The sequence below is a fragment of the Mauremys mutica genome, chromosome 8 (assembly GCF_020497125.1).
Source record: "Mauremys mutica isolate MM-2020 ecotype Southern chromosome 8, ASM2049712v1, whole genome shotgun sequence".
Classification (NCBI taxonomy): domain Eukaryota; kingdom Metazoa; phylum Chordata; order Testudines; family Geoemydidae; genus Mauremys; species Mauremys mutica.
In genome coordinates, this window is record NC_059079.1 from 12,763,012 (window position 1) to 12,785,989 (window position 22,978).

General features: G+C 42.1%; 1 protein-coding gene across 1 annotated transcript; it reads right to left on the bottom strand.

The window, feature by feature from the left end:
• Positions 1 to 757: 757 nt before the first annotated feature.
• DHCR24 (24-dehydrocholesterol reductase) lies at positions 758 to 22,640 on the bottom strand. Its single transcript, XM_045028584.1, has 9 exons — positions 22,330 to 22,640; positions 12,674 to 12,829; positions 8,555 to 8,660; positions 7,910 to 8,028; positions 7,556 to 7,819; positions 5,284 to 5,427; positions 4,352 to 4,549; positions 3,335 to 3,513; positions 758 to 2,230 (listed from the first exon to the last, which is right to left on the bottom strand). Exons 1-9 carry the CDS (start codon positions 22,558 to 22,560, stop codon positions 2,077 to 2,079), a joined length of 1,551 nt encoding a protein of 516 aa, XP_044884519.1. The 5' UTR covers positions 22,561 to 22,640; the 3' UTR covers positions 758 to 2,076.
• Positions 22,641 to 22,978: the final 338 nt, after the last annotated feature.

Sequence of the window (22,978 nt, forward strand, 5' to 3'; positions counted from 1 at the left end):
TACCAAAAGTTTGCAAAAGCAAATTATGAAGTAACAAATACAGTGTAAAACTAAAGACTATGAATACCCAAGTTAGAGACATACTATTTTGATTTAATATCTTTGCATATCCTCGCTTTATTTTTTTAACATTGCCTTTTAAAAGCTAAGTGAACCAATTCTCGCTCAGTGCAGAGTATCCTACAGATAATAGGTGAAATCATGGCTTTGCCATGAGGAAGGGGCAGTCCTTATTGTGCTGCCCCAGGAGCAGACTGGAAGGTAGATTATGACACAATCACAATGTTTTTCCAGTAGCCCTTGCTCCAAGGTCTAGGCCGGGCACAGCATACATTCTCTGGAGCGTTGACACAGCTGTGCTGGCCTGCACATTGGAGTGGGGGCTGAGCCTGGGCCCCACCCATTCCCCACCCTGTTGCACTCATATATGCGGATGGAGGGGGATGTACCTGCTCTGCACTGGTTCTGTCTCCCCCTGGACTGACACACACAGTATGGGCCGCATACACAGGGCCATAAGGGGATGACTTATATCCCTTTACTCCCCTGCATGACAGCACCAGCAAGGTTGCAATTTGGCCCAGTATGCAACACTGAGAGTGAATGACCAAGTTTATTTTCCATTACTGCCTTAACAGTGGTTTAATCTGCATTATAAATGTCTATCTATCACTAAACAATCATTGGTTTAGCATTGAACTAGAACGTAAAAAAGGAACCCCCACCCACCATTGACAATTATTTTATAACTGTTTTCACATTATGCAGAATGCAAGAACATACATTTCTCCACAAGCCCAACAAATGTTAAAATAACTTTAAGTAGTTTGGACCAGATGCGGACCCAATTTAAAAAATGTTGTACCATATGCAATGTCAAACTTTCCATGCTCATGAAACACACAGTTAGAAAAGGGGCTTGAATAGTAAGCCCTCTGCAGATTTTTCTAATGTTATTTCTTCTTCAGTTGGTTGAAGGGGTCTTTTTTTAAAACCTGTCAAACTAATCCAGCTAAAATGGAAAGCAAAAAGTCAGAGCCATGTCTTATGTATTTCAAACTTCCACTACACAACTCGATTTTAGGTTATCCCTTACAATTATCACCAATATTTATTCAAATGGACCTTATATAACTAAATTATTAATGTTGACAACAGGTCTTTTAGTTCCCCTCCCGCCCCCTAAAAGAATAGAATGGTCTGAAATGGCCCATATCTTCTCCAACTGAATACTTAGAAGGCACTAAAATTAACCATAATAAAAAAGTAAAATAGACCCCATGACAAGTAAGAAATTGTATTTAATACTTGTCTATATGGAATAGCAGCAGAGATTTTCAGTAGTCTCGGAAGCCAAAATGTTTCCTCTTCAAATCATATTAATCATATTAATTAAAAAAAGAAGATCCCTAAAACTCATGACCAATCACACATTTATAAACAAATCAGATAGGCACAAGCAACATGGATTTTCTACAAATTTGGATATTCAGGTCTGAAATGAAGACATTTGTCAATGATCATTTATTTACCTGCATTAGTAATGTGAGTTTAGTTTGAAGGTTTCAGTAACCATCTCTAAACTGTGTTAACTTTTGACTTCTCTTAAGTTTAAACCCTGCACCAGTTACCGATTTGAAAAAGACATTTTTAAAGTCATAATTAATTTGAAAATAATTCTCTCAACTTTGGCACCTAATTTTGTGACCTTCTTACTTGTCTCAGATGTACACTGCAATAAATAACTGATTTACTTAAGTATCTTTGTCTTTCCAAATTTCCCCCCCTACAGTTAGAAATATGTAAATGTACATCTACATCGCTATGTCTGCAACTAAGCTACAAAGAGAGGTGGGTAGGCTAGGACTTTGATTCCTGAAAGGAAATTACTATGAGTTGGGGAAATTGTTTGAAAAACATACTAACAATTATTGAATGTGAATTTATAAAATAGAAATCTGTATTTTTAAACATCAACATGAGCTTATTTGGACAGTGATAAAGCTTTTATAAGGATATACTGACTACTACAGGTAAATCCATCCTTCCCTGATTGCTTGCTTAGGTTATCCAGATTCAGTGCCGTGCTGCTTTGCAGATTTTATCATACACCTCTGGAAAAGCATTCTTGCAATTCATTTGCTCCCTCAGCTTGTGGTATAGTGAACCATCAAACATATCCCAGAATTCCTCACGGTTCATATAGCAATCTGCATACAACATCTGGAAACTGAAAGAAAAAGAAGGAATAAGGAATTAAATGTTAATACTGTTGCAAAATTTCAGGTTGGAAAAAAAATGAAGCAATTGAGGATGAGCTATAAATTGTAAGGATACACTGCAAAATATTTTGAAATACATTTTTTAAACAAATGTACAGATTAATTACATTTATCCAATTACATACTGGATAATTATTCAGCCAGTCTGATGGCTGAACACTGACATCTCTTTTGAAAAAGTGGTCATGATGTACAACGGAAAAGCCAACAGAACATTCCATTATCACTTTTTGGTGAGGTGGGGAGATAAGTTAAATATGAAAAAATGTTTTTAAAATTTATTACTGTACTTCAAATGATTTCTTTCCCAGTTAGTTTCTTGATCTTTTTTTAAATTAGTTTTGCTGTGACACTAATACAGAGAGGTAAATAGCAGATACACAACATTTGAATATGTTTGGGCAAATTCTATTGTCAGTTTAAATATTGTGGAATAGTTTATTTTTCTGAAAGATAGGCTTCATGACTTTGCTACCAAACCATAGAGCACTGGATTTGGCATCAGTCTATGTAGGCGAGGTCCCCAGCTCCACTCTGGCTCCTTTACACCATGTAAGAGGACTAGTGCAGCACAAAGAGGCTCTAAAAATCCCATTTGTGGCCCAGGCAAAATCTCTTGGGGCATGACCTACAGAGGACAGCCACAAAGCCTTCCTTCCAAGGCGATTCCAATCAATGCTGCAGTCTACATGGAAACCAGGAGAGGCTGCTGTAATGCAGACACGCCCCTAAACAGGAGACAGGCTGTTTAATTTACATGGGAGGCCTTTCCAGCCCCTAGAGCAGCCCAATATCGGGAGGGTTCAAAAACATCTTAAAGCCACCACTCCCTCTGGGATGCAAATTCTAAGCTACTTAGAGGCACAGCACAGAATCTCAACCAGTGTGTTTTTTTGTAAGCAAGCATGCTTAAAATTAAAAAAGACAGTCATACTGAATATATAAAATCAGAACCAGTAACTAAATACTGTAATAATTGAAAGTTAAGTAATTCTGATTAAGCTGCAAGGCAATAAGTTATATGGTGCTATCCTGAAGACTAGGACTCTTACCCATGCACGTTTCTTACAAACTTTTCCATTTGTCTCATAGATGCCCTGGCTTCAAACTGCTTTGTTTTAGGCTCTCCATAAGCTCCTATGTCTACATAGAGCTCCATTTCATCTCCTTTTGGGTGGACCATGCCAGGATTATTGGGTAATATGAAAGGACATAACCACAGTGGGTAAACCTGCAAAGATAATTTTGTATCACCAATTTTAACAGTACAATATCAGTTGTCTGTTAATAAAGCATGAAAAAATGGAGAGAAAATTGCACTACTCTTCTCCAATTTTCAGTACAGAACTTATACTGATGCCCCTTTTAAATTCTGCTGTTCCAACTAGTTTCAGGCATGGAAGCCCCATACAATTGGCCTGATTCCTATCCCCTAACGGCAACCCTGCTTGCAACCCCCTTAAACTTCTTCCACAACCCCCCTGGGGGTCATGACCCCCAGGTTGAGAAACACTGATCTGGATAATAAATGGAATAGCTTTAAAACGCTAATGAAAAACTGTCCCAGATCCCAAGTCATTAACTGAACGTATATTTAGATTTAAATTACATGTAAAACCAAAGGAGTGAAAGGCATTTTACTGGTGCCCGCTAAAACCAAAGTTCAAGTCCATAAGTCTGTATTTCTTGAAACAACTGAAGTCAATGACTTGGAAAGCAAGTGTTAATTCCCAACACTCTTTCGGGGCTCAATTGATTCTGCAGAAATAGAAATCTGATTTCCAATTTTGCCAAGTAAAAAGGATAAGGTGATAGAATTTTCTTTTAAAATTTGTGAGTTAAAGCTACAAATCAGGTATTTCTGAATCTCAAGTTTTTCTTGCTTCTTTTTGTTAGAGCATTTCATTTTACCTGCTGCCTAATAGTATTTAATTAGCTGGCAAAATTCTCTCAAATTTAGCATACTGATATATATTTTCTGCAACAGGCACTACTGTGTACTAATGTCAATAATCACCATTCATAGGGCAATCTTCCATTTACCGGGTTTTAGAAAAATGTGTTCTTACATTCAGGTCACTGTGGAAGGTACTGATAGATTTTTCAAGGCTTTTCATTGGGACCAACATGTCTTGTACAACATGATGTTGCTCATACAGCTTTCGAATAGCTTCTCCTTGTGTCAGTTTTAATAGTGAGATTTTTGGTGGAACCATCCAGCCAAAGAGGTAACGAAAAACAGGGTTATTGCCAAAGGGAATGATATCCTTTAAAAGAAAATGGAAAAAAAAACTGCTAGTAAAATCAAGTGAGCTGAAAAATCAGTATTTCAGAATTTGGATTTTGAGAGCAACATTAAATCATATTTTCTTTCAATAGTTTTAATTGCTGGTAATCATGTTAGGCTACATTAATACAGGTATGAACAACATGCAACCCTAAATTCAACAATGGGAACTTGTGTAGTGTAAAATTCTACATTAATGCTTATTGTGACAATAATTTAGACGTTGAAATTCAAAGTGGTGATTCCACAGCAACCCTGGGCAGAGCTGGACACAACTTAGGCAGGGTAAACTCTCAGCCATAAGTGTGCATTCGTGTTTTTGCCCTGAATTTCCTGGTTTATCTTTTTAAAGTCCCAATTCAGGAAAGTACTTAGAACATGCTTGATAAAAGCTAAAATAAGATTTTTAAGTGCTTTCTTGAATGTGGGCCTAAAAGAGAAATTAAAAAGGGAAGGTGCTGGTGATATTATCTTTAACAGTCATACATTTGTATAAAAAAGTCAGAAAGGAATGCAAAAATAGACATTGTCACTAGAGAAATCCCTAAATCTACCACCACTTCATTTGGATTTCTTTCTGTCTTAAGGAAAGGAGTTACTCACATATGACAGACATAGGTGGCTCCTAAGGGAAAAGAAAATTGGCTGTGCAGTGAGTATGTACAAAGTACCCCAAAGCAAATATTAAAATCTTCTTTATGTCTAAAGTCTTACTTGGAGTTCCCAGAAGATACTCCTGGTATGTCGGTGGTAGTAATGTCTTGAGGGAATGTACTCTATTCCAGTTTGATTAGTCTTCAGATACTTCTCCGCATGCTTAAAAAACCATGGTTTGTAGTAGTTACCAATTCTGTTTATCTGAAAATAAAGATATATAACATATCAGCAAACAAACACCAATATAAAGAATAATTATCCCTTACTTGAAAATTCAGTAATATCAATGTTTATGGTGCCCCCACATTTTTTCACTTTGGAATTAAACCAAGGAAAGAACAGCCTTAATGCTAAGAAAGTGTTCAGGACTTTTTAAATATGATTTTCATATTGTAGTGGGACCTTGTGGATAAAGACTGGATGGGCACTCAAAAGACCTAGATTCTACTTCTGGATCTACTGTTGGTCTCCTGGGTGGCTGTGGGCAAGTACTTGTGTCTCGGCTTCCCCATTTGTAAAATGGGAATTATAATGCTGACTGCCTCTGTAAAGCACTTAGAAAGCTACTGAATAAACATTTATGAGCTAGGTAGTATTAAGTATTATTTACTCCTGGGGAACTTCTGTATCAAAAATTTAAAAATTCTGCACACACTATTTTAAAATTCTGCATATTTTGTCAAAATAACACAATATGATGCCAGTTTCAATTATTTTGGAATTTTTTTCAAAATACCTCCAGCAAGTATGTCTGTAACAATACAAACAACAAAAAAGATTCCCCCAGGAGTTCAGAGTTAAAGAAACCTCTGCACCCACATGGATCCTCACTTCAGAATCAAGTTATAAGTTACCAGATGGACAAGAAGGCAGAGAGCAGGTTAGTCAGTTGAGAGAATGCATTAGCTTAATGGGTCTGTCCCCAATCTCTTCCCAGGGAGAGGTGAGGGTTCTCCCTGCTTCTCTGAGGGCAAACAGACCCCAAGACCCACTTAGCTGCTCTTAGCCTCCCACCCTTCTTCAGCTCCTCATCCCTCAGGATACTTGCCCCAGGGACTGTTCCCCCTCAGCTGCTTCTCCCACACTCACTGCCCTCTCCCTCAGGGCACAGACCTATGTCCTCACCTCTCCTTCCCCTGGAGCTTGACTCCTCTTTCCCACCCCTCTTCCCCCTCCCTCACCCCATTGGGAGCTCTGTGGTCCCTCTGCTCCCCCCCAGTACTGGGGCCCCTCTGCTCCCCCCACATCATTGGAGTACCTATGCTCCCACCTACTCACCCCCACCAGGGAGTACCCTATGCTCCCACCACCACCACTGGGGACCTTGTGCTCCCCCTTCACACCCTGACTGATCCCTTCCTTGCCAGGCCCCCTGCCAGAGGCCCTAGGACAGTGCAGAAAACTGACTGTGGAAGCCGCAGCTGGAGAACCTCAGCTCCTGGAAGAGTGAATCTGCCCACACATCGCTGCAAGTAAGAGTTCTGCCTGGAGCTGGGGTGTGTGCCACGAGCAGACCTCTAGTGAGAAACTTGGGGGGGAGGGGGGATGCCCTCCTGCCCTCCCTAAATGGTGCTCCTGGCCAAGGCTCCCAGCAGTTTTCCCATTGCTGCTTGTGTGAGCCCCATGTCACTGCAGGATGGGCGCAGCGACAGGGACATGGAGTGTGCACTGAGGCTGCCTCCCAGTGAGGACTACAGTCAACTGGCTGCACAGAGGTTTGTGGGGGGGTGGGGAGGTGGGAGGGAACCACCCTACAATCCTCTAGTTCCCCCGCCCTGGACAGTTGAGTATGGGTACTGATGTCAGTACTCTAGGAATGTTACTCTGTTCTTAAGCCAGTAATGAACCAAAAGCCTCAGTGCTACAGTAGAGCGGTCAGCATTTCAGAAGAGTTGCCACTAAAGAGACACATGGCATGTTTTTGTTAACATTAACCCTGATTTTCTAGTCAGATGTTAGTTTGGGTAATTGCAGTGTAACTACATCTCCCTCCAGATGTGTTTCCTATCTTAAAGCACTGTGTTGTTGCTATATACTGTTCAAGTTGGTTCTTCTCTTCTTGGAGTTGAAAAGAAGCGTCTATGATGTAAGCTAGAGATACGAAAAGACCTATCACTTAAGGAAATGTAGGAGTTACAGCCTGAATTGATTGTTACCTGCAAAATTCTAATGTTAAGTATATTCAACCATTCCAGCAAATTCAATATCCATTAAAAATATACCTCCTGTACTGATCATATTACTGTTTTGGTTTTACTGTCATACGCTGGAATATTTTACATTGAAAGAACTAAAAATCTTATTTAAGAATAGGATTCCTTTTAGTTACCTGGCTGTCTTCAGCTTCATCAGTCAAGACTCCTGTCATAATGACTGCTTCTTCCAAGGAGTACACCAGTCCTTCCACAAAGTTATTCTCTTTCTTTTTAGATTCCTCAGTAAATTTTTCACAGATCTTTTCCAAACCTCTCACAGGCTTGTAATGTAATTTTACATATTTCTTAGCAGGAATTATTTTTATTTCTGCAGCAACCAGGAATCCCAGAGTACCACAAGACCAAGGCACTGCATAAAATAGGTCTGAATTTTCAGTCTGCAAAAAGTACATCATACTAAATCAGATGTCTATCCATTCAACAATTGATAACATAGTAAATCATAGTAAAATAACATTTTATCTTACTGGTGTACATCTCACAAGGCTTCCATCAGCAAGAACAAGTTCGTAGGCCAAACAGGTATGTTGAAATAGTCCATAGATATGGGATGAAGACTCAATGCCAGTTCCCATGATCAGACCACCTTAACAAGAGAATGTAATCAATTGAAACATATTTCCCTTTAAAATGAAAATGGTTTAAGAACAAGGAGGAAAAGAATTAAAGAGGGCTTCTGGAAAATGAAATCTTTCATGTTATTCCTGGTAGCAGTTTTAAAGAGCAGATGCATGTCTAAAATATAACGCATGCAGTGTTGTTGTAGTTGTGTTGGTCCCAGGATATTAGAGAGACACGGTGGATGAGACACAATCTTTTACTGGACCAACTTCTGTTGGTGAGAAAGACAAGCTTATAAGAAGAGTTCTGTGTAAGCTCAAAAGCTTATCTCTCTCACCAACAGAGGTTGGGCCAATAAAAGTTATTACCTCACCCACCTTGTCTCTATATATAATGTGCGATAGCAGAATACAAAATTCAGCAAGAATTAAAAATAAATAAATATATATTTATTTATTTCTGAGAAACCCGAGACTGAACAACATAGTAAACTGCATAAAAAGCTATTTAATATACAGCAAAAGTCATGCTCTCTTAGAAAGAATCCTCACCTACTGTGAGATCATCAAGTTCTGGTACCACTGGAAGAGTCCAGCCCATAGGATTCAGATGTGCTGTCAACTGCCCCATGGTGACCAACGGTTCCACACGGACAACCTAAGAGAGAAAGTATTCAAGTATTAATGCTGACACCACACAAATGTTGATCGCATTTCTTATTATCAGTTCTGATCTTTAATTTAGACACTCAAGCGTGTAACTAAAGATAGTTGGGAGACTGTTTCCCCCTTTCACACAGTGGTGAGCTGGAGACGGTTCGCACCGGTTCGCAGGAACCGGTTGCTAAATTTAGAAGCCAGTTTAGAACTGGTTGTTAGGGTTACCATACAGCCAGCAGCCGCCGCTGCTGCTGCTGGGAGACAAGACACCTCCCTCTGTGCAGCTAGAACGTCCTTTTTCCCAGCGCTACTTTCCCCCAGTTTGCCAGGCAGCCCCCCGAGCCTCGTCATCCCCAATTCCTCTTCCCCCGAGCCTCGTCACCCCCGGATTCCTCACTTCCTCCAATTCCTGCCCTCCGAGTCTCGTCTTACCTTGGGCTCTGGCAAACTACAGCCCTCCTGCCAGAGCTGATTCAATCACTCTGCGGGAGCCCAAGGTAAGACGAGACTCGGAGGGGAGAAATCGGAGGAAGTGAGGAATCTGGGGGTGACGAGGCTCGGGGGAAGAGGAATTGGGGGTGACGAGGCTCGGGGGGCTGCGGGGCAAACCGGGGGAAAGTAGCGCTGGGAAAAAGGACGTTCTAGCTGCACAGAGGGAGGTGTCTTGTCTCCCAGCAGCAGTCGGCTGCGAGGGGAATCAGACAGCAGCTGGCAGCCTGCGGAGCCCAAGGTAAGATGGGGAAGGGAGGAATCAGAGAGTGCCTGGGCTTGGGGGGGGGAGGAATCGGGGGATGACGAGACTTGTGGGGGGAGGAATTGTGGGGTGACGAGGCTGCGGGGGGGAGAGGGTTGGGATGGGGGGGCAGTGAGTTGCCTGTCTGTATGTTCTAAATAATAGCAGCTGTTCCCCTAGCAAAATCCTCTCCTCTACATTTCCTTTCTATTTTTGCCTCATTTTCTCCAGTCTATAGTTCTGTTTTTAAAGCCTATATTATCTATCCATGTTAATCTGTCTTTCTGTTTCAGACAGGGTTAAATATGTAACTTGTTTTACATAGAAAAATAGCTGGAGAGATAATGGTAAGACTATATCACCCAGCATTCTAAAGAGGATCAGTCCTTTACACTTTGTGACTAGGAAAAACAAAACTTGTCTTTGAATTTTATTAACCAATGTAATTGCTGTTAACACATCAGGAAGAAAGGCAATGACTTTAAGACCTGTTTGTATAAATAATGGAAATACTATAGTTTCTCACTGGCTAACTGTTAAAACATCATTTCTTTTGTTTACAGCCACTGGCAGTAGCTATATAATCCCTTACCCCACGATGGTATTCTGTAACATTTGCCATGGCTACTGTCTAAATTCTTGCCAAGCTTTTCACCATATCCACAGACCAGAGATTAAATTTAATGTAACTGCTAGCTTTAATTCACACTACTGCTTGTAAAAACTGCTTCATCAAAGCACTTAGTTCAATTTTGCAATAAATATCAGAATCCAATAAAGACTATTAAATCTGACTTATTGGCTACATACATATTATATTTGGAGATGCAGTCAGCTATTATTCAACAGTGAGTTTCGGGGGGCGGCTGTCAGGGGGCAGGGCTGTGGAGGGGGTTGGGGCAGTCAGGGGACAGGGAGCGGGGCGAGTTGGGTAGGGGGTGGGGACCTGGGGGGGTAGTTAGGGTGGGGGGGGTCTTGGGAGTCGGTGGTCAGGGGACAAGGAGCAGGAGTGGGGTTGATGGATTGCAGATTCTGATGGGGGCAGTCGGGGGCAGGACGTGGGTGGGGGTTGGATGGGGAGGACAGTTGTTTTGGGAGGCACAGCCTTCACTACCTGGCCTCTGATACAATTTTGCAACCCCGATGTGCAGGGCCAGCTTTAGGAAGTGTGGGGCCCGATTTGAACAGTTTTGACAGGGCCCCGGCAGGGATGACTTAAAAAAAACAAAAAACACGTAAGGCTTACTCACCGGGCGGCGCTCCAAGTCTTCGGCGGCACTTTGGCGATGGGTCCTTCACTCGCTCCGAGTCTTCGGTGGCACTGAAGGACCCGCCGCTGAAGTGCTACTGAAGACCTGGAGCAAATGAAGGACCTGCCGCCAAAGACCCGGTAGGGAACCAGTTGTTAAGATTTTGGCAGCTCATCACTGCTTCCACCTACCACATTTTGAAAAGGGGCGTGATTCAATCTCCCAAACATAAGTCAAACTGATCTTTCAGAGCTCAGCTTGTTAAAAAGATGTTACATATTTTTTTTAAAAAGCGCCATGCACTCCTTTTAAAATCTGATATTCATAGTGGGTTTACTATTTGTAAAACTACTTTAAGGCATAAATTTCATGGAAAAGTGTGTGCATACTTTGCAGGCTCATCTTAGTTGCACAAATCCTGCAATATGCATGAAGCTGGGGTTATGCAAAGGTGTACGTATGGCTGTACAACTTCAGTTTGTAACTACCCATGGGATTTGCACAATTCAAGTACATGCATTATTTAAATGGAACCATTTTGATGTGCTGACTTGACACTAGTGCCTTGAATCAAGGATTTACCATAACACTTCAGAACAGGCAGAAGTGTCACCACTAGTGAGGAGAGGAAAGTATTCCAAAAAGTTTCAGAATCTCTATCATCAGAAATCAGATACAAAGGTGTCATAAAGATGTACATCTCCAACTGATGTCAATGGGCACTGAGTTTTCTGACACAACTAGACCTTGTTTATTAAAGGATAATATAGTTTAATTTTAGATATTTTAAAGGTCTTCCTCATAATATATAACACACTTAACAAAAAGCCCAAATAGAGCATTAAATATATATTAATTTTACCATTATATTTGGAGTTTCCCCAAACCCTGTCTTCAGTACCTGGTGGAAAGTTCAGGGAGGATTGCTCTCTGATGATGTGAGGAGGACAAGACACAGAATACCGAACAGTCACAGTCAGTGCTCCAGATCCTATGTTATGAGATTACATTCATCCGGTACAGATTCCTCCCTCTGCCTTTGTCTATACTAGAAAATTTTAACAGTTTAACTTGAAATCAATTTTAGTTAATCTAGCTAAACTCATGAAAATACCTAATGCAGACATCAGTTTTAAGTATACTTGTTAATAAAGTCACTAAATAAAGTTAAATTGATACAAGCAAAGTTTAAAATCAAGTTAATGGTCTACGAGTTTGTACCAGTTTGACATCAATTTAAAAAAGTTTATTTAAATTGATGCAATTTTCTAGTATAGACAAAGGCTGTTTTGTGTGAGAGTAGTGTTAAGAAACCAGACTACTGCTGATGGAAAGATGGTGCTGCATAAAACAGGTTGGAAGTGAATCCTCCCATCATCTCAACCAGTTTGTCAGAAAACATTGAAGTTGCACAAAAAAAGGATAGTAAAGCAGTTCACATCTCTTTCAAAGCCATTGTTTTGGTATCTAGGCAGACATGGGACGACAACAGTGAACAAATTCACATTTGGAAGGTTCTTTGCACCTATTAGAGTTAGAAAGTTGTTTCTTGAAGGAAAGGAAAGGAAGGGAAAGGAAAGGAAAAATGAAATTTTGTAGAGAGTGGAGGGTTTACAAAAAAAGAACCAATATGACAGATGGGCTCAACCAGACCTGTTCACTTAATAGCCTTCCTACTGTGTCCACTCATTTCTCTCCCAGCAAGAAAATACTCCCTTCTAGAATCCAAATATTTCCTGATTACTCAGAATATGGCTCTATCAAGATTGTCTGTTTCCCATGCAGAGGCACAATGCAGATGTGTTTGGGTTTCCAACACTGTAAGGGAATATTGAAGTCCAAAAGGACTAAAAAAGTAACAACGCTTTTCACATTAAAAAGGGGTGACGAGAACATTTGCTCTTGGATTTGTATAATTTTTTAATAAGTGGGTTTCAATTACCTTCAGGGAATTTAGTGTCCTTTTAAGCAATAACCATAATAAAGTGTTGTAAACTTTAGTATTAAATGTAAACATTTTAGCATTACCTGTCTTTCAATGTCTACCTCTAGAATGTCCATTAAGTTGATGACTATATTCTTATGAGTCTTCTTGTACTTTCCAACACGAAGGGATACTGTTAGCCAGCCAGGTCGGCCAGTACACATGTATGTTTTCCCACCTTCATTTTTCCATTCCTGCACCTGTAAAAGGTTATTGTCATAGTTCAGGGCAATGCACCTGTATTCCTCCTCGTGGTCCAGCAAGTGCACTCACTCTTAAGCTTTTAGGTCCCCAGCTGTTGACTCCACTGGGGCAGAGACATGCATCTCTCTCTCTCCTAACCAGGGTGTTTCGAGGCTGCGCATCTCCCAGCCTGTACTGTGAATTTCCCAGCAAAGTTAGACTGCCTCTGCAGACTTGCTTTATTTTTTCTCCTCAGAGATGGTAAATAGTGTAATTGCCACAATTAAGTTATCACATAGCTCTTTCTAAGCAAGCACATTTATTATTAAGGAAAAGCATTAACTATAGAAGAACCTACAATCATGGTAATAAGCTTACCAGAGATCACCTTCTGACTTCAACAAGGGCTCCGGCCAGCAAACAGTTGTTAGCTCACAGCAAGCCCACTCATGTATCTGAACATCCCTTCTTTTTATATATCTATCTATATCTATATCTATCTATATCTGTCCTCCTGTAACAGGTGATCAATAGATAAAAACGTTCTCTCTCCCCTTTGCCCCGACATCAAGGCAAAGCTTCAAAAGGCTGAGTTCTTCTATAACCAGAGTAATTGTATTTGAATACCCTTTCTCCTAGAGATTTCCTGGGAAACCTACTTAACTTTAAAAGTTCATTCTTGTCTTGGCCCCTTATTTCAAACAGTCCTTTAAAGCTCAAATCTAGGGGTCCATGTCTGTCACAGAGGTTGCAGATGTCATAGATTCCATGACTTTCCGCAACCTCTGTGACTTCTGCAGCAACCAGTGCAGCTGACCCCTGGGCCACCCAAGCAGCTGGCTTCAGGGACAACCTGAGCAGCAGTCCCAAGGGGCGGCCGGAACAGCCACTGCTCAGTGGCCCCAGCAACTGGTGTCGCTGGCCCCTCCCCGGAGCAGGGCCCCCCGCCTCCCGGAACTCCCTCCCGATCAGCGCTCTCCCACAAGAGTTAGTCATGGGTATTTTTAGTAAAAGTCATGGACAGGTCATGGGCCATGAATTTTTGTTTATTGCCTGTGACCTGTCCATGACTTTTACTAAAAATACCCATGACTAAATCGTAGCCTTACTCATAACATTTCCCAGGGTTTCAGATGTTACATACAATAATATATAAACATTTGCATTTTTAATAACATGAACTCCTAAGATACTTAAAGCTTCTTCATAAAGTATGTCGGGGATATTGCAGGAAACTGCCATCTCTGTCAAAATTATGATTAAACTGATGCTGTGAAGTACAAAAATCTATAACAAAACTGCAAGTGAAAACCTCCCCGCCACACCCCAATTTGATAGTGTTTAACTATATTATTCTACATATAATAGAATCCTAAAAATATAGAACTGGAAGGGACTTCAAGACGTCATCTAGTCCCGTCCCATGAACTCAAAGCAGGGCTACGTAATAACTAGACTATTCCAGACAGGTGTTTGTTTATCCTGTTCTTGAAAACCTCCAATGACGGAGATTCCACAATCTCCCTAGGCAATTTATTCCAGTGCTTAACTACTCTGACAGGAAGTTTTTCCTAATGTCAAATCTAAACATCCCTTACTGCAATTTAAGCTCATTGCTTCTTGTCCTATCCTTAGAGGTTAATGAGACCAACTTTTCTCCCTCCTCCTTGTAATAACTTTTTATGTCCTTGAAAACTTATCATGTCCACCCTCAGTCTTCTCTTTTCCAAACTAAACAAACCCAACTTTTTCAATCTTTCCTCAAAGATCATGTTATCTAGACCTTTAATCTTTTTTGTTGCTCTCCTCTGTACTTTGTCCAGTTTGTCCAAATCTTTCCTGAAATGTGGTGCCCAGAACTGGACAGAAAACTTCAGTTGAGGCCTTATCAGTGCAGAGTAGAATGGAAGAATTACTTCTTGAGTCTTGCTTAAAATACTCCTGCTAATACATCCCAGAATGATATTAATTTTTTTGCACAGTATTACACTGTTGACTCATATTTAGCTTGCAATCCACTATAACCCCCAGATCCCTTTCTGCAGTACTCCTTTCTAGGCAGTCATTTCCCATTTTGGATGTGTGAAATTTATTGTTCCTTCCTAAGTAGAATTCTTTGCATTTGCTCTTCTTGAATTTCATCCTATTTACTTCAAACCACTTCTCCAGTTTGTCCAGATCATTTTGAATTTTAATCCTATCCTCCAAAGCACTTGCAACCCCTCCCAGCTTGGTATCATCCGCAAACTTTGTAATGTACGTTCTATGCCATTATCTAAATCACTGATGAAGATATTGAACAGGGACCCCACTCAATATGCTCTTCCAGCCTGATTGTGAACCACTGATAACTACTATCTGGGAACTGTTTTCTAATCAGTTATGCCACTCACTTATAGTAGCTCCATATAGGCTGTGTTTGTTTATGTCTTTCTGTCACTAGTGTGGTTTGAATATTCCTATTTAAAATTTTAATAGCATTTAGCAGACATGTTCCAAAATGAGATATACTAGCTTATGAACTTTTTAGTAGAATACCTCTGGTGGTTCTGGTTATCTGAATGTAGCAGCTATAATAAATCCATACGCCTGAGTTTTAGTCATGAGATTCAGAAAACGACTAGCAAATAATATTTTAAAATCCACAGGATAGATGGCAGAGGGGCAAACCATCATTGGTATATGTAGGCACCACTCCATAAAAATCAGTGAGACTGCATCTGATCATACACAAAAAATCTGGCTTATAGTCTCAAAAAGAACTGACATGGGGGGCAGGGTGAAGCGGGGGAATCTACATAGACAGATGCATGTGGTAAGTGTACATTTAGGATTTAGAGAACAAGAATCACAGACAAGTAATCAGATAATCTAGCCCACTCCTCAGGGCTACAGAGCTTGGAGGATACTCCAAACAGACTAATATCAAGGTGTACCTATCATATTTGAGATGAGTGTAACAAACAGGAAAAATGGTGGAGTCAAGAATGACAGAACTGCCGTAAATATTACGCAACAGAAATAAAATTCCAAACTCCCTTTAGAAGTCATGGCAGAAGTCACAGAAGAAAAAAAACAAACCCCTACTGTGATGTGGCTGACCAGGTGCCTGCCCATGCCAAGGGACCTAGGCCTCAACTGACACTGACAAATGCATACCTGGAAACAAGTCTGGCTCAGTTGTATGTTAGTATTGTTAAAACAGGTATTAGGTTTATGAAAATATGTTAAGTGTTTACACTTTATGACATGCTTTTAAGTGGCTGCATGCAGTAATTTCACATATCTGTATCACGTTATAATGAAATATTTAAGTGTTTGCTCGGTATCAGTAAAAGTTTACACTCAAACTGTAAACCCCCACAGTCAGGAGAGAAGCATTACCAAGTGTGAAATACTAATTTACCACAGGAGATGTTATTTCCTGCCCAACAAAAGAAGGCCTACAGACACCAGACAAACCATTGTAGAACATCAGAGGACAAAAGACTTTGTTGATTGCTCTCCCCATACCAATGAAAAGGAGACATGCATGGGGGCGTGTGCCACCAGTGTGGACTCTGGGAGAAGGGAATAAAAATCCCAGCTACGAAGAAAGTGCATCTCTGTGCTGCTTGGACTTGGGGCAGGTAAGAATTCCAAGCATAAGCAAGGGATCCCCAGCTACTTAACCTGGTTTAGCCCTAGATGACACATGGAGCTTGCATATTACAGCAGCTTCTATTACCTTTTGGAACCTAAGACTAACTCATTTGTGCATGTACATTTACTTGCTTTAACCTTCTAAATAACCCTTATTTCTTTTTCTTAGTTAATAAATCTTTAGTTAATTTATTCTAGGATTTGCTACAAGTGTTGTCTTTGGTGTAAGATCTAAAGTGCAATTCACTAGTGTAAGTGACTGGTCCTTTGGGATTGAGAGTAACCTGAATATTATTGTGATTTTTGGTGTTAAGAGACCATCTGTCACAAAGGCAAGCTTGCCTAGGTGGCAAGATAGACTGGAGTACCCAAGGGAACAGTGATTTCATGGTTAGGCTGTTACAGTGCCTGAGAAGTTTACACTTGATGGTTGGTTGGTGAAATCTAAGTATAGAACTCACAACCAGTTTGTAATGGTCTGCCCTGAGGTTGGCACTCACCCTACTTAGCCACTCCAGACAGCTTGACCTACTTCCATTCTCAATTATCTATGGCCTGGTCTACACTGGGGGGGGGGTCGAACTAAGGTACGCGACTTCAGCTACGCGAATAGCGTAGCTGAAGTCGAACTACCTTAGTTCGAACTGCCTACCTGTCCAGACGCCGCGGGATCGAAGTCTGCGGCTCCCCCGTCGACTCTGCCACCGCCGTTCGCGGTGGTGGAGTTCCGGAGTCGACGGGAGCGCGTTCGGAGTTCGAACTATCGCGTAGATTAGACGCAATAGTTCGAACTCCGAGAAGTCGAACTCTACGCATCGACCCGGAGGGTAAGTATAGACCTACCCTATTTGAACTAATAATGAAATGTAGGATGTTCAGATATGAAGAAAAACAATATTAATATGCAATATTAAATAAGCTATCCAGCAAGGGATAATATGCATACAATGATTTTTATAAGAACTGTATTAGAGACCAGATTTTGAATTTTCAGTTATTCACACTACAGTTTATACAAGAGCTCCCACGTAGAATCCTAAACCCAAAGCACAGAGAAGGAAAGAAAGAAGTTTAATGGAGTTTTAGGTAAGAATTGTGTAACCTATGGCCCCAGCCCTGCAACTGCATCCGCACAGAAGGATGCAATTCTGTAATCAAGTATTAATTTCATACAGGAAAAGAAAAGCAATTGGTGGGAGTGTCAAAATCATCTATACAAACATCCCAAAGAAAGACTTCAGCGTGGAACAAAGACTGTACAGGTTTATTCATTTTACGGTATATGTATTTATTAGGACTAGCCATGTATCCACGGTGATTTTAAAATGTAAAGTACTATATGAATAATATACGTTACTGGCAAGGTAAGGATATGTAAATATATACTTATGTTATTTTAGTAATAACAATGTACATTTATTTTCAGTAATATAACTTTTTTGTGCACCCATAACTAAGGCTATGATTTTGTCACAGAGGTTGTGAAGTCATGGAATCTGTGACTTCCAGAGATCTCTGTGACTTCAGCCAGTGGCAGCAGGGAGCTGCAGGGTCCCCCCACTACCTATGTATGGTTGCTTGGAGCTTGGGGGCCCCGCACCTTGGGCAGTGGGGGGTACCCCACAGCTCCTGGCCTCTGTGGGTGGCAGTGGCCCCCGGGAGCTCCCGGCTGCTGTGGGCGGCAGGGGGCTCCGAGCCACATCGGGAGGACCCCACAGCTCCTGGCTGCCGTGGGCTCCCGCAACTCCCAGCTGTTGCGGGCAACGCAGGCCTCCGGAGCTCCAAGCCACAGGAGGGCGGGGGACCCTGGAGCTCTGAGCCCAGGTCCATGCAGCTGCCCAGCTGCTACAGGCGGTGTGGGAACCCCACAGTTGCCCATTTTGTCACAGATATTTTTAGTAAAACAGGTCACAAGATTCCATAATATATATATATATTTTTTATTGCCCGTGACCTGTCTGTGACTTTTACTAAAAATATCTGTGACAAAATCTTAGCCTTACCCATAACCTAAGGTCAGTTGCTTTAGTTGGAACTGGGGAAGGATTTAGACTAACAGTAATCTGTTACATTTACATGTTACTCTTACATCTAATAGAGAAAGAGCAGGGAGACAGTCTTTTGTTCTCACTAATGTATACAGTTATAGGTATGATAGCATATTGCATTGTTTGTTTTGTGCTGCAATGTAAACTGCAGAGTAAAATACAGATGCACTGATAGAATTTCATTGTCTTCCTTTCTTTTTTCTTAATATCCTCTTGCTGTAATTGGGCATCAAAGACTGGATTCAAATCTGGACTTGCAAATGAACATTACAGAAAGAGAGTAATAAACAGAGAAGTATTCACGAACTCCAATTCATAGATTCCAAGGCCAGAAGGGACCATTGTGATCATCTAGTCCGATTTCCTGTGTAATGCAGGACATACAACTTCCCCAAAATAATTCCTGCAGTGTATCTTTTAGAAAAAGATCAAATCTTGTTTTAAAAAATTGTCAGTGATGGAGAATCCACCCCAACTCTTGGTAAATTGTTCCAATGGTTAATTAACCTCATTATTAAAAATGTATACCATATTTTCAGTCTGTATTTGTCTAGCTTAGTGATACTCAGACTGAGGCTCGCGAGCCACAGGTTGCTCTTTAATGTGTCTCATGAGGTTCTTTGCAGCACATATTAAAACAGTGTGATTTAATTATTAACCAATTCTAGTTGATAAAATAACAATACTTGGTCAATCATTTTGCTATGAGAATTTAATATATAAACTAAGTATTTCCCGTCACACAGTTTAAATATGAATATAGAGTACTACAGTAAATGAAACAATGAATTCACACTGCTGTGGCTCTTTTGAGTAATGCTGATCACTAATTTGGCTCCTGAACCACTGAGGTCTTTGTTAAACCCTTTGTTAAAGCTATTACATAAATGACACCATCCGCCCTCAACCGGAAACATATCAAGCTGAAAAAAATCCATTACTAGTGTTGTGCTATGTGGAGCAGCTCATGACTGTGAATGCCTACCTCAGGGCAGACTGTCAAAAAGCAGGGCAGACACCCCAAACTGGCTGTATATTCTGTGATTAGATTTTCCCAATCCAATAACAAATGTGAACTCCTGAAGCACTATAACAATCTTACCATGAGCTCACAGACAGTGCCTTTGGGCACTCTAGTCTATCTTGACACCCAGACAAGCTGGACTTAGTGATAAATGGTCACTTATACCAAAGATCACAAAATATTCAGGCTGCTCCCAGTCCCAAGAGAAACACTTATCCCACGCCAATTTGTACCTCAGATCTCACACCAAAGACAAGATTTGTAGACAATCCTATATACTCCTAGGGTAATTCTGCATATTTTATTTGTCAAAATAACACAATATAATCATGCCAGTTTCAATTACTTTGGTCATTTATTTCAAAATACTGGTCAGCAAGTATATCTGTAATAATAGAGACAAAAAAATCCAGGAAATGTTTTTTTTGACAAATAGATTCCTTACTAGGCACATTAATACAGAACTTGGAGCAATTAATTTAAACTACAATACAGAAACATATTTTCTGTACCCCTCAGAAACAATGCAAAGGCTTGGGGGAGTCAGGGGTAATGGAGTAGCTGAAGGAGAGGGAAGGAGCTTGGGAGTGAACTGGGAGGGTTGTTGGGTATGCCCGGGAGAAGTATGGAACAGGTTTTTTGGGGGAGAGGGATTGTTGGGGAGCATCCCTCATGCAGACCCTGACTGAGCCTTAGCCTCTCCCATTCAGTCAGGCATATCTGCCCCATCCCCATGTGTCCCTGCACCCTCCCGCCCACACCCCCCAACCCCCATCCCCGTGTGGTCCCTGGCTCAATGCTGTCATCCCACTAGCTCCTGAGCCCCTGTCTCAGTCTGTCCCCACATTAGCCTTTCTGAACCCCAGTCTGTGACCCCCCTCAGCAGCTCTGTATGCCCCACTCTGTCTGTTACCCTCCCTTGCCATATCCTGTGCCTCCTAACCTAGCTCCACAGGCAGGATGCTGTGATGAATGCAGCCAGTTGCTTGGCCAGCTACAAAACAAGTTTCTCCTCCCTTGGTTTTCACACCTCAACTGCTAGAACAGGGCCTCATCCTCCCTGATTGAACTAACCTCCTTATCTCTAGCTTGCTTCCTGTTTGCATATATATGCCTGCCCCTGGAAATTTCCACTACATGCATCCGACGAAGTGGGTATTCACCCACGAAAGCTCATGCTCCAAAACGTCTGTTAGTCTATAAGGTGCCACAGGATTCTTTGCTGTCTTTTAAGGCTAACCCATGCTGACCTTGGGCATCTCTGCTTTTGTTTCCTAATTCCAGCCCTGTGAGAGTCCAAATGGCAAAGAGATGAAGAATGTTCATGTTATTTTGTTCATCCAGAATTCAAGCTGACAGCACAAGCTTCCTTGCATGAAGCACCTTTATGGTAGTCAGAGGGCCATTAGCCCAATTTTTGTATCGTGATGCTTCACAATGCCCACTTAGGTTTGATAATCCTTCTTGATGGGCAGGGGAACCACTCCTCCTGCCTCAGTTCACAAGTTCAGAGCAGGCATTTTTACAGTTGTAAAGGGAAACCTAGATATTACCTTACAGCATGGGATTCAGACATTACAAGTAAGATTAATGCATGCAGCAACTTACAAGCATTTTGTAGAGTCTAAATACAACTTTGCAAGTCTAACACTTATCTTGAACAATACTAACGTACAGGTGAGCTGGTCTGGTTTCCAGCTATGAATCTGCCAGTGCTCAGTTGATAACTACAGCTGTGGCATGAGCTGGTACCTGATACACCAGTATCGCAATTAGATTTATAAAAAGGGTGCCTATCCAAACACTCAGGTGTCCTTTCTTAAAAATGCACCCAAAGTGCTACAGTACAATTTAAGACAGGGATCCCCAATGCGGTGCCTGCGGGCACCAGGCACCCGTATCCTGGCCGGCAGTCGAGCCTCCGCCAAAATGCCGCCGAAATTCGGTAGCATTCGGTGGATGCTCGACCACCGCCACGGTCCTTCATCTAGCGCCTGCCAGACTAAAAGGTTGGGGACCACTGATTTAAGATAACCCAGCATCAGAGAGCCCAGCTATTTCTGAAATGTCAGACTTCCCTGGGAAAGGCTTGTGTGGTCTAGTGACCCTGTTGTGAGCTATGCCAGTGGGAGCTTTAACTCCTGATAGAATTATCCCACCTGGACAGGTCCTGAGGTAGGGACCAGACAAAAAGCAGTCTTCTGTCCTCCAAATTGAGGTTTGAACAGTCGGTCAACAACCTATTCTTGTAAACAAGTTTAAGAATTAATAATTTAAGAATTTAATTTAGCAATGAACAGTTCCCTACCTTTGCAATGGCCCTCCTAAGTTTTCAACTGCCTGGGAAAAATGATAAGGTTATCGAATTCAGGCTGTTTTGGACCAGCGACACGAGTAAATTCCAAAACTGAGGAACTCTCATAGAGAGCATCCTATCAGCAGCTCCCTTGTTTATATCCACAAAGCTCCAGCTTGAGCACGGATGCTGACCTTAACTATGGCAGTATGTCATGGAGAGAGACGGAGTCTCTGCACCAGCTTCTAACAGGAGCCAGGCCAACATGTGCCTCTCAGGCCCCATCTGGATGTTGGAAAAGATCCTTTCTTAAACCACAACAGCTAGCTCAAGTTAACTAATATGGTCTAAAAAAAAGATCTTATAATCATCTAAGATTGAGCTTATCACCAAAGCCAGTCAGGGTCACCCTCCCCCAACACCCCAGCTTTCTCCTCCCTCTTGCCACCTCTTGCACCTCCTTCCCCATCCATGTTTCCCCTCGCCCCATGGTCCCCTTGCTCTCACCTGTGCCTGGATGTGGCGGACACGCTGGCCGTGCTGCCGAGGGGCGCTGTGCAGCCTCCACACGGCCCAGGCCCGCAGTTGGTAGTAGATGTCGAACAGAACAGAGAGGGGCAGCAGGAAGAGACAGACGAAGACCCAGCGGTGATGGACCAGCAGGTACTCCAGCCCCTTGTGCCGCACCCACAGCGCGAGCAGCAGGAGCCCAGCACCCAGCGACAGCAAGGGGTCCATCTCGGGCCCCTAGAAGACCCTGCCTGTGCCCTGCAGCCCTGCCCTGTCCTCAGCTCCTGCCCCTCACAGAGCCCGTCCCTCACCTCTTTACCCCCCTGACTGACCTGTGCCCCCACCCCACAGAGTCCCTCACCTCCTTACCCCTCTGACTGACCTGTGCCCCCACCCGTCACAGAGCCCCTCCCTCACCTCTTTACCCCCCTGACTGACCTGTGCCCCCACCCCTCACAGAGCCCCTCCCTCACCTCTTTACCCCCCTCACTGACCTGTGCCCCCACCCCTCAGAGAGTCCCTCACCTCCTTACCCCCCTGACCTGTGCCCCCACCCCTCACAGAGCCCCTCCCTCACCTCTTTACCCCCGACTGACCTGTGCCCCCACCCGTCACAGAGCCCCTCCCTCACCTCTTTACCCCCCTG